At 46.3% G+C, this 12,394-nt stretch overlaps 2 protein-coding genes across 2 annotated transcripts; both read right to left on the bottom strand.

The window, feature by feature from the left end:
- Nucleotides 1–37: 37 nt before the first annotated feature.
- On the bottom strand, nt 38–2,736 carry trim59 (tripartite motif containing 59). Its single transcript, XM_037267437.1, has 5 exons — nt 2,680–2,736; nt 1,603–1,865; nt 1,316–1,537; nt 1,036–1,245; nt 38–671 (listed from the first exon to the last, which is right to left on the bottom strand). Exons 2-5 carry the CDS (start codon nt 1,855–1,857, stop codon nt 84–86), a joined length of 1,275 nt encoding a protein of 424 aa, XP_037123332.1. The 5' UTR covers nt 1,858–1,865; nt 2,680–2,736; the 3' UTR covers nt 38–83.
- Nucleotides 2,737–3,315: 579 nt separating this feature from the next.
- On the bottom strand, nt 3,316–12,185 carry kpna4 (karyopherin alpha 4 (importin alpha 3)). The gene is made up of 17 exons (XM_037267432.1): nt 11,945–12,185; nt 9,604–9,648; nt 9,428–9,517; nt 8,332–8,361; nt 8,193–8,245; nt 7,952–8,047; nt 7,639–7,724; nt 7,485–7,571; nt 7,229–7,398; nt 7,056–7,100; nt 6,813–6,944; nt 6,597–6,725; nt 5,931–6,035; nt 5,760–5,831; nt 5,518–5,680; nt 5,336–5,430; nt 3,316–5,226 (listed from the first exon to the last, which is right to left on the bottom strand). Exons 1-17 carry the CDS (start codon nt 12,011–12,013, stop codon nt 5,131–5,133), a joined length of 1,563 nt encoding a protein of 520 aa, XP_037123327.1. The 5' UTR covers nt 12,014–12,185; the 3' UTR covers nt 3,316–5,130.
- Between the last annotated feature and the right edge of the window lie 209 nt (nt 12,186–12,394).

Genomic DNA, 12,394 nt, shown 5'->3' on the forward strand with positions numbered 1-12,394 from the left:
ACGTGCAACCGTAGTGAAGATAAGCAGTACGGTTGGATGTTTGAGGTACGTATACAAAAACTTTATTGTACAACATTTAAAAGTTAGCATTTTGCTACATAACAGAAAGCGGCTCCAAGGTCAAGCCGTGACATCAGACTTGTAAAGAAGGCAGTCAACTCCTGTGAGAAGATTTCTACCATTGAAAAAATGTGACAGCTCCATTTTAGTACAAGCTCCTGTACCACAGTGAATTCCATTTCTGCCCAGTCCCAGACAGGCATGAAGATCTCTCCCATCAGGTCTCGGCTTGACTGAAAAACGCCGAGCCAGCACAGTGATGCCACCACTAGCAAAAGTGCCAACAACGGCAAAAGCAGTTTGACTCGTAGCCAGAAAGAGTCCCGCTTCGGTCCGCCATGAACCTCAGCTGCCGCCCCGCTGCATCGCGTGCAGCAGCACACCTTGGGGATCGGCGCCTCGTCCAGACTACCAAGAGTGACGGCGGCCCAGTGCCGACGCAGGTAGTCGGCGGCTCGGGGTGTGACCGCGAGGTTGAGGGCGGACGGCAGACTGGCGCCGGTGAAGTTGGCCGCTCGCTCCCTGAACATGTGAACCTTCTCCAGGAAGACCAAAGGAGAGTCCTCCTCCTCAATGGACGCCGCAAAGGAGACCAGGTCCAGCTGCTCTTCCTGGAGCAAACCAACACCAACTGTCACAGCCTTTTCCCTCATTTGTCCACTCAAGGGTTCACCAAAAATAAATAAAGTGGCCAAATTTCCAAGGGAACCACATACAGGAAGTCCTTGGTTTACAGTCCCGATTTGGCACGTTAAGAGACTATGAAAATAATGAAATAGTTTCAACAGTGCCAGAATAAAACACCATCCCATGGCACAGAAGGTTTCTGCTGTACTTGTTTTCATGCAACCTTTGACTTAATGTCTCTATTAAAACATCAATACAGTTGCCATTTAAGTGGCTAATTGATTTGTTGACGACTAATCAAATGTCACACTGTTACTGCAGAGAGACCTCTGAAGAAAGGGTACACACCTGTAGTTCCTTGACTCTGTGGATGAGTGGGTCATAGGCCCGTGACACCTCGTCCAAGCTTTTGTCCAGAACCTCCAGGTAGGCTTGTCGCTTCCTGAGCAGCACCATCTCCAGCGTGTGGAAAAACTCGGTGACATCTTGTCTGTCCTGCCTGAGCACAGCCTCGCAGCGGGCTTTTTCCTGCTCCAGCTGCTCGCTCAGCTCACATACCTAAACACACACAAAAAATGAATAGTGACAACACATGGTCACAAAAATAACTCATTCAAGTTGCACTCACCTGTGACCATTTGTGCTCAGAGAGTCGTGCCAGAAGGAGTGAAGGAGTCCGCTTTTCTCTGGCGAACGCCGCTTGCAGGTCGTCGATGGTGTGGCTCTGGTGCTGGCCCACAGTCAGACACAGGCCGCAGATGAGCTTACGGTCTTGGACACAGTACATATTGAGAGGCTGCCTCGGGTGGTCTGGACACAAAGGGGGTCTGGGCCCGCTGTCCCCTTGGTACTAAAACAGACAGGCACAAGTCCATTAAAAGTCTGCTGGAGGACCATTCAGGGGATCTTCCCTACCTTCTCGATAATGGCGCGCAAGGACACGTTGGCAGGCAGCGCGTCCACGCCCGCCATGGGCAGCTCCACCATGCTGCGGCAGTTGGGGCACTTGAGCGGCTGGCGCAGCGGGCGCCAGATGGAATAGTTGTGCGAGGCGTGGAGCAGGCTGTCCAGGCAGCCCCGGCAGAAGGTGTGCGAGCAGGGCAGCACCCGTGGGTCAGAGAAGAGCGAGTAACACACCGAGCACGTCAGATCTTCCTCCAGGTTGTCCATGCTGGACACTGAAGGGGCAGTGACGACAAGATGGAGGAAAAGCAGCCACAACATTAACTACAAAATCGAATCACATCCAATATAATTGCCAGATCCAAATGTTTGACACTATCCTTTGTTGTTATCAGGGATGTCAGATACTTTTTCTCAGACTGATACTAGTGCGATGAGCAAGTCACACGAGTTTCTTTTTTCCCCAATTTTCTTGTTACTCTGCTTTTCGCACAGTGTAACAACATAAGCAGAGAGACCACAAAACAAGTGGGGATAGTGCAAAGCAGCTCCTTTTACATTAGCTACGGTTGCGGTCAAGCACACCTTAAAAGGTATTTTGCTGTTCAACGACAGACGGCTGCTATTGCTCCATATCAGCGACACACAACTATTGTTGGTACAATGTAGTCATTTGTTTTACATGCCAATGACGTTATAAAATAAATTGGACTCGTTCGTTGTCCAGCTTTTTATTTTTAGTGATAATGAGCGAGTTTATTGCACTTCAAGGCTATGTTTGGAACATTAGAAGGAGAAAACCCCACGTTTCGTTATTGCCCAGTACATGTTGAATAATAATCGCAAAGTGACCGTAGTTTGTCGATATTGTCAGTTTTGGTCAAGACAAATTCAACCCTAAATGGGACGTTTCACGCCACAGACCAAGGCGTAAGTGGATACAGCTGTGAAGTTTGACAGTCAGCTTGTTTTTCAGCTTGTCACCACGACCTTTTTGTTGTATTTTGGGTTCGGCTCGTCAAGCACGCAGTAGAGCCTGAACCTTGGCCGCTAGCAATTTAACTCACATTCTCATCGTTATTTACATACCTTCGACTCAAATGTCGGTGTTTGCTTCCCAAAAATCTCTCTTCCGTTTCCCGTTGGCTTCGCGTTGCGTTTTAGAAAAAGCGAAAATGCCCTTTCAACTAAATGCTATTTAGTTCTAGTTTGGGGATTTTTACGTAGATACTAACAATTGCATTCGGTTGAAGAGGCATGTTGCGTACAGGTCCACATCGTCCAGGAATTAGAGCGGTGCTGATAATGTCTCAAACATTTCATGACAGAAAACGCAGCATGTGTTGACGTTTAAAAAAAATAATTCCAGTAACCGGAAATACGTCATCTTTCAATGCGCATGCGTTAATTTGAACAAATCAGGCTCCAATCTGCCAGAATTTGAAAGACGGCTGAACCGTTAACGGCTAAATTGAGTCAGTGTTTTTCCACCCGTGGTTCAAAAGAATAAACACAAATACATACTGTGGGGTTCACTATTTATTTATTTTAGCCTAAACTGTAGCCTACCTCCCCAAACGTTTGGGTTCACCATCTTATCTTCAGTGTCATAGTTTTAATTTTTGTCAAGATTTGAAATCACATCTCTGCTAATGCGGAATGCTGAAAAAAAAATCTCCCCTATGTCCAACAGAAACGTTATGAGCACAAAATGTTTTTTTTTTTTTTTTTTTTAACAGTGTCTTGAGTTAAACACAAACCTGTAGTACTTAAGTTTGTGAAGGACACATGATCACAGGGCTAAATAACTCCCAAATGTACTAAAGTTACTGCAAATTTGTTCATGTTTTATTTATTCAAAGGTTCCACTAAGGGACAGTTGGACACCCTTTGGACCTTACGGAAAAAAAAAAGCATGAGGTCGGACTCCCTCATAGTCTGAGATAGTTCTCCTGAAATAAATTCTTTATCTCCCCTCAACTGTCACTTGAAAAAAAAAAAAGTTCCTGGGATGACTCTTGAAAGACAAAGATTGTGGTCAAAATGATGCATATTGTTGAGGCCAGACCAATCAATCTTGAGGCGTCACTTTGCAGTACATGTGCAAAACCATACAGATTATTTAGCAAGTGAGACATTAAAAGGGGGGAGTAAGGGAAGGGTAAATGTGTAACATTTAAGCACAGTTTACTTAAAATAAAGATTACACTGTATCCACAGCCTAAGGAACCTATAAGACCCTAAAGAAAGGAACTGTGTCATCATTGAGTACATGCAAGGGTTATGAGATTCACAATCCTATGTGAAAATGGCCTATGTTCACTTCTCCCTTTCACGGTAAGTCAATTCTATGGCAACTAAACTGCAAAGCAGTGGTTTTGCTGGACTTCAATTCAAACGGAACCAATCATTTTAGGGGGAACAACAATTCACAGCGTCAAGCCTGTAACGTGGTAGGCTTGTGATGAAATCGCCTTAACAGAAGCCATGAAAATAAAAGCTGAGGGAGGTGGGGAAACAAAACAAAAAAAGCATTAAAAGGAACATGCCAGAGGCAAAAAAGAAAAGCCCCAAAGCCACCCAATGCATCTTCATAATAGAATGCACCCCTTCTGTGCATCTGCCATTCGCAATGTCCAGTGTCCATTGATAGCAACTTAAAAATAAGTGAAAACAAAAAATATTCGTTGCACTGATGGGTTTTTTTTTCTCTTCCGGTATCCAAAGTTCTTTGTTTCAGGGATTTGAGGATCAGCCTCAAAGGCCGAATTTCTTTCTTCTTTTCTAAACTTCGCTGCGTTTCCTCGCTCAAGATGTTGCATTTGTATCTCTGCCGTCTCCTGCATGCGTCCTCGCACACTCCCAGTCACGCACACACAACCCATCCGCCCATTCTCTCGCTCGCTCGCACACGTGTCACGCAGCCAGACTCCTGGCCCCGCCGCCCCGGAGGGGAAGAGGAGGGTGTCCCGTCGGGACGTCCTGTTGGGAGATGAACCTGGCTCCTCAGCGCTGAGTCCAGACATTCATACGCAATGGCTCCATTCACACACACGTCTGATAGTGTGGCCGATTGGGGGAAGGTGGCGCCCTCGAGGATTGTGATTTAAGAGTTTGTTGTTGTGTCTCCTTGGGCGGACATCGAGTTGAAGTCGTCGCTTCTGTTACGGAAGTTGTCGCGTTGCCATGTCTCTCGACATGTTTTGATGTAGGTGGTTTTGTTTTCTTTTGTCATACTGATTTTTTTTTTTTGTGGGTTTTTTTTTTTTTTTTTTTTGCAACATGTAGCCACTCATTCTCACTCGCACCCACTCGCCAACTCAAACTTCATTTGGGCTGCTTTCCCCCAGGAACGCCAAATGAAATCCACACATTTTTCTCTCAGATAAGATGCAGCCATGGATCCCACGAGCCAAGCACAATGGATCAAATTTCTCACACTCTCGCTCTCTCTCTCTCTCGCTCTCTCTTGCCTAATTTTGTTTATGTTGAACAGAGTGCTGCATCGTGAATAAAACTCCAGAATACCCCGGACGCCGTTTAGAACTGGAATCCCTCGGCTGGCACGTTGGCGGAGTTGAAGCCGTAAGTTCCGCCCTGGATGGCTTCGGGGACCAGGCTGTTATCTTCGTCAATCTGAGTCACACCCAAAGAGAGTGAGGAGGAAAGAGGAAGAGGTGAGTTTAACAGAGGAAGAGGAAGTTTAACACCAAACAAACAAGTGTAGCCAGAGCCTTCAACTTACATCATCAGAGGAGAAGAACTGATCAATAATTTGATAAGCAAGCTTGTAGATATCACCATTTTCATGATTCTGCAGCTGCTCCACTTTCTCCAGACCTGTACAGACACAATAGCATATGAACAAAAACTCTCCTCCCCACAAAAACAACAAACGCTCAATATCTCGATGCAGCGGACGCCCACCTCCACACTCTTCGATGAGATTCGCGATGGTTTCAGCCTTGTCGTCAGCCATCTTCAGGATATTGCTGAGCCCATCCAGGACAACCTGCACCACTTGGGCGTCCTTTACCGTGAGCAGGTTACAGAATGGAGGGATGACCTGCTTCTCGATCAAGTGCGCCACCTGAAGGCACCGCGAGACAAGATTCAATTGACTTACTAGAGGACACCCCCCCTTGTATAAACCACAAAAATGTTTGTACCTGATCTTTCCTCCCACTTATTGTAAGGTTGCTGATGGCCCAGGCTGCTTCCTTCTGGGTTCCAAAGTCTCCCTAAATTGACATCGCGGGCAAGTTTGATCAATTTCAATGCTCCGTGCCATGTTAAAAAAAACAAATAAATAAAAACTGAGAACACTGAGAAGCAGGTACCTTGTCGAGAAGGTGGATAATCATGGGGACCAGCTTGGCATCTATGACCGCCTGCACCTGCTGCTGATTCCCTGCTGTGACGTTTGACAGGAACCACACCGCCTCCTACAGGACAAAAGTCGCAAATACAGCATTAAATTGTTTTTGATAACATGTCTCATAACGTCGTCCTCTCACTAGTTCTACATTGCGTCTAGGCTGGATCAGAATCCGGACATCCACGCAAAGAGTGGATGCCTGGCTGAGACTTGCGTGCCTACTGCGGGTGGGGTGAGAGCGGTGTTGAGGCTCTAATCATCGTCCATGTCACAAATGATACCAGTTGGGCCTCTAGTGGAAAGTGACTGGTCTCAGATGCACTCCGATATCAGCAAGGACTGATTCTCAGCGCTCTCTTGCCACCAACCCATTTTAAGTGACTCACACAATCAGTCATCAACACACACACCAACTACTCTCCCCTTCAACCAGTGCTCTTAACTCCAACTACAGCAGATGTCGTTCCTCATCGTCGTCGTCGCATTCTCCAATGTAAAGTCTAACTAGAGCAATCTCATTCCCCCCCCCCCAAAACTTTCACACAACTTTCACACCAGGATGTCTCAGATGTCATCACTTCCAGCAACGCCAGGCCGTAGAACGCGGCGAGACGTGCACGAGTGTTACCTTGTTGATTTTCTCCTTTGGGTGTGACAGGAGGGCTGGGAAGTGGTTGAGAGCGTCACAGTTGAGCACCACCTGTGTCTGCTCATCTGTTCCAGTCACGATGTTGCCCACAGCCCTCAGGGCAGCGGTCTGGATGAAAATAATAGTTCATTGAGATCACTCTCCTATTTATTTCAAAATGCTTTCAATGAATTTCTATAGTCTTCCCCCCCATACCTGAACTTTGACCTCCTGGTGGCTGAGCAGTGGGACCAGGTGAGGGACGATGCCAGAATCAATCACCATTTGGATCTGCTCGTTCCCAGCATCCGTCAGATAGGACAGGGCCCACACCGTGTCCACCAAAATCTAGAAGCAGTGAGATGAGAGAGGGGGGGGGGGGGGGTGATTATAGGGATGAAATGTTGAACTTCTTTACCTGGCAGAAAGACTTGCTCAAACAGTTAAGCGTTTACTCACGTTGACATCAGTGTGGTGGATCAGCACACGCAGAGCTGGCAGGATCTACGGATTAAGAATGTAAATTATAAGGTGGACAAAAAGGGGAAACATTTCTGCAAGAACCGCAAGAACTCACATGGCGAGGACTTCAAATTGTGCATTTTCAGAGCGAAATCGAACAAAGCACAAACCTCTTGAATGGTCTCCATGGGCGGCGGAGGGTCTTTATGGCGGCACAGATTGACCATAACCCAGGTGACATTGCGAAGGAAGGTGATTGGGATGGAAGGACTGATGAAAGACAGCAGCGGCTTGACGACGCCCAAGCCGATCACGTAGTCTCGGCATTGCGGGCCGTCGCCTGACCGAGAGACGGGTGGGTATGCGTCAATATGACCTTTCAACTTTTAGGTGATGGCCAATATGGCGAATCGGCCGATAGCTCACCGATAATGTTGCCCAAAGCCCAGACGGCCTGTTCGCACACATTTTGGTGAGGCGATTGAAGCAGCCTCAGGAAGCGCGGCACGGCGCCTGCGTACACAAACGGCTCAGTTAGCGGTTGCCCTCCGCTTTGACGAATGCACCTCGTGCCACTTACTGGACTCCACCACGGCTTGGGTCTGCTCGGAAGTGCCAGACGCTATGTTGGTCAGAGCCCAGGCGGCCTCAAACTGCAGAGAAGGGCTGCGGGGAGGGAGAGACAAAGCGAAAGGCGACGTTTAACAACGCCAGACATTAAGCGGTGTGTGTGTGTTTGTGCACTGGTGAATCATTTGTGTGTGTGTGTGATGCCATTCCTGGAAGGTAAAAGTTGGAACACATTTGCATACACGCGCGCCGCAGGCATTTAAACTCGCATACATAGACAAATTGGTTTTATCTAATAGGTGCCGGGACGGGTTTCGACTTACTTGTCATCTCGGTCCAGGCAGTGGACCAGAATAGGAAGAATCCCGGAGCCTATCAGGTCGTCGATAGGCGGGTTGCGGTCGCTGGACAACAATTTCCTACATGACAAATACACAACATTCCATTATTTGCACGCACAGACAACATGACACATGCCGGCCGATCGGAGTGTGCAACACTTCAGAATTTGGAGAATGGAATTGACGGATGTTTGCGGCGTGACACGTTTCTTGACACTCGTACCTGGCGGCCTGAACAGCACTCAGCTGGATGCCTTGGTTATCACTGGTGGCATTCTACAACGCAATACAGAAAGGTGGATTAGAGTCATGCTTGATGGACACTGGCTACAACATGGAATAAGCAAGGAAATGCAACTTACTTGCACTATTTCGTCGAGGGAGGCGTTTTGCTGACAAGGAAACATATTAGAAAGACATTAGAACCGAGAGGACGTTTTGCAACAAATGATCATTGGCTAAATGACATCGAGTGGCATCTCTGATCCTAAAATAAAACGCCCTTGACCTGATTGCATCCAAGTGGAAAATAACTGGAAATTTCTAAGTACATCAAAAGCCTGTGCAAGAGGAGAAGTCTAAAAAATATTAGTATACATAAAAAAGAATTGCCATAAATTGTCATTGGGGTAACCAACATACGATAATCTGCTCTACACCCCAGAAGCAAATACATTTATTTTAAACGCAGCGAGGTGTCTGGAATGGTAATTATTTTAATTGGAGAAGGCGGTCCACTTTTTCCCCACAAAAAAAGACCCTCCTGGCTGCGCACCGGTGACTCAGAGCAGCGTGTCATTGTTGATATACGATGAGGTAGACCGCCCCGCCCCGCTTGAGCACGGAGCAGTTAGCCTGATTGAATCTTGGAAGTGCTGAGTAGCCTCTTTGATGCCACCGTGCCTTGCGCTCGACACGGTACAGACGATTACGTATGACCAAAACATGCCAGCAACAGAACTGATTAATGGCAATTATGTTAATAGCGACGGGAGAAACAGAAATGAGTACATCGAATTAAGAGCTCAACAAATTGAACTACCGTGAATATTGCCCGCAGTGACAGAACTGTCCTTATTTCGTGCGTCGACTTTTTGTTTTGCAATAAATGGCGGAGCCTCCATAAATGGCACAGGAAGGCACAGTCCATTATCGTTGTACTCGGCGTTCTTTGCTTTATAATCATGCCTTGAAGCACCCCTCCCCCCCCCCACAAATGTTGAATTTAACTGCGACATATGAGGTCGCAAAAGCTAGGGAATAGCGTAAGAAGTCGTGGCGACACAAGATTGCACTTTAGCACTAACGCTATTGAAGATCATTTTGGTTTTATTAATATCCGCCGTCCTCTTGTTTTGAATTTAATAGCGACGCCAAGGTGATGCAAAACAACAACAAAAAACTGCAATAACAAATAGCCGCAACGCCGATTCTCCAGTGACAAAGGACGCGGCCTACCGATCTGAAATCTCCGTCCACGTCGGAATCCTCGCAAATGTCCTCATGGGGCACGTTTCTTCTCTTCAGGAGGTGCTCATCTCTCTTGTTCTGTCGAGGAGCAACCAAAAATTTCAGCCGGGCGACAGCGGGCAGATCTTAAGACATCAGATTCAAGTATGACGTCAATTAATTACCTTTCGCAGCTCCACCACCACCTCCGTCCTCTGTCTTCTCATGGACTGTGGAGAGAGAGAGAAAAAGTATTATTAGCATCAGCATTGGACCAGAACACTGCAACATTTGAGCCCAAGAAAAACAACTCGAGCTCAAACTTCCAAGCTTTCAGCACAGCAAGTCTTGAGCAACAGGAGCGAGGCTTGTTGGACCTCTTTTTTTAGACAGCAGAAGTCAGCCAGTCCCCTCAACTCTGCCACCCCAACACGGCGCTCACTAACACATACTTTAAACAGTGCGTGCAATAAAACATTTACAGCGTCACATATTCAATTGACGTGGAACGTTTGGATGTCATTTTGATTATAAATCATTCAATGTCAAATTAATATTTTTTTTTCCACACGATAAGGTAAAGGAGGGTTTGAAAATGGCCACCACTGAATGCGTTAATGTTATTTGTATGTGTTTAAAAAAAATGATGATTTATGCAAATTTCACAAGAGTCCTATTCTGTAAATCAATTGATTCTGTATTGGGGTATTACATTTTGTCTCTATCGCACCACTGCGCGCCAGCACGAGTACATACACTGTATGTTGATTCTTCATGGATGAATACTGCATACATCAAAATATATATACACAAAAAGTATATTATAATGGTGTCACTGTTATTTCATAGGAGTGACACTGGGGAATTTTGTTGTGTCACATTCAGATCCCCAACATGCCTAACCACCAGCGTCATAAGGCAGCTAGCTATGTGCACAGTCCAAATGATCACAAGACATGACTTATGGCGCAATGGTTAGGGATCAAAAGTAATAGCACAAATTAAAAATCATAAATCAACTTGCAAATCCTCTGCAGTCAAAACCTGAAGTCTGGAACATGGACATCAATAGACACTGGGTTTCATCCCAGGTATTGCTCAGTTGAACTTCTGCAACTGTCTGCAATGGGTTGGGACATTTTCCTTTACGTTTACGTCTTCAGCAAGCATGTTCAATCGAATTCAGGTCCGGTGATGGAGTGGGTCATTGCATTACATTCCACTTATTTGCCTTGAGAAAAAAAAAAATAAACCTCTGGTTGCTTTTGCTTCGGGCAGGTCTTTGGCCAGCTCCACTGAAGTGGCATCAAATGAGTTCTGCAACATTCGGCTTACAAATAATATTTCCTGAAACACTTCATAAATCACCCTGCTGTCAATAAATACCCAATAAATGCAAATGTTGCCATCGAGCACCTGGTGAGCCAATTGTTACTTGAGGTCCTTTAAAAAGAGAGGTACAAACACGAGCTATTCTAATTCAAACTCCGGTAACCTGTTTAAATGTAACTACCCTCGAATTACAGCTCAAAGTGTGCAGTTCAAACAAAATGATCTCATTTCATTTCAAAGTCATTGCAGTGGTATTAAGAAAGAAAAAAAATATGACGATGCACCAATAATAATGGATCGGTACTAGCTTGCAGTGTTCGCCGATGACTGTGATGAAGAGTCATTGACAGGACAGCTGCCGTGCACCGGCCTACCAACCTTACTGCGCTGCAGCACACACGCATGCACAAAAAAAACGACTTGACAAACTGGATGAATCAGTCCATGCAGTCAAAACCTGTCGCCCCTCATAAACAAAACAATGGTCGGCGAGTGTTGTCCAACGCGATCATTGCAGTGCGAAATCTAGTAAATCATGTCAATCGGTAGCTTGCGTATAGTTTAACTTTATCCGTGTCAGAATGCTGGATTACCCAAATCCAAGGTTTTAGTTAATTTTGAGAGCATCAAACCGCGATAAGAAGGACGATTAGACATCAATTAGACCCCCCACGCCATTGTTTTTATGCTAAAGCCGTGGGAGGGGGGTTATGGCTTCCAAGCTTAAGAGGCGCTAGCTAAACTGCAGCTTCGACGTGACGTTCATACGCCGCAGTATTAACTTCCCAATCGCGAGGATACTCCTCGATTTACACATTTCCCTCACGTATATGAAGCTTATATGTGTAGATTAGAGTATTTGGCAGCAGTACACATCGAGTTCAAACGTTCGGTCGCTCCGCTGGAGCTAGCATGTCCGTCGAGGGCCTGGCTAGCAGCGAGTTAGCAGATCGAGCCTCTGTGGTACTCAGTCGAAATGCGGCTTAGAAACCGAGGCCCGTGCGCTGAAATCACCAAACAGCGGTCGGGATTTTCAAAAATGTTCTCAGTGAAGGCCCTGGGTGAAGCCTTCGGGCAAAGTCCCCGATGGTGCGAATTATAGAAACGACGTCACAGGGAAGCCAAGCCGTGGTGCCCCTGTTTAGAGAAACGGAAGGGGGGTAAAAAGCGTGAATTCCCTCATTTTATTTTTACCTCTAAATCCCGACCCTTGTTCTTGAAATTCTTCAGTCGCTGGTTGTCCAGTTTGTCGTTGTCGGCCATGCTAGCGGTTGCGGCGAGGCTAGAGCGCAGTTTATTTCACTCGTGGAATTAGCCAGTTAAGCTAGCGTTGCTCGTAGTTCCCTTTCTCGGCCTCTCTCGCTCTATTTTGCTCGCTCTCGGTGCCTCACTCGCTCGTTAACGGACTATTTTTCGCTACTGCTGGTAAGGCCGCAGTGCATGCTGGGATTGCCGGTGGCGGAGAGGAAGGGTGGGGGGAGCCGCTCTTTTCTCATTGGTCTGTTGCAAGATGCCCGCCAACGCAGGTCAAAATTTCTTCGTCAACATGACGAATTCGTCACAGCGAGTTTGGTTTATTTTATTCACTCTATGTTGTGTAATATTTTATATTAAGACACTTTTGATAAAACTGCAATACGTGTG

This window comes from Syngnathus acus, chromosome 13, assembly GCF_901709675.1.
Source record: "Syngnathus acus chromosome 13, fSynAcu1.2, whole genome shotgun sequence".
Lineage (NCBI taxonomy): Eukaryota > Metazoa > Chordata > Actinopteri > Syngnathiformes > Syngnathidae > Syngnathus > Syngnathus acus.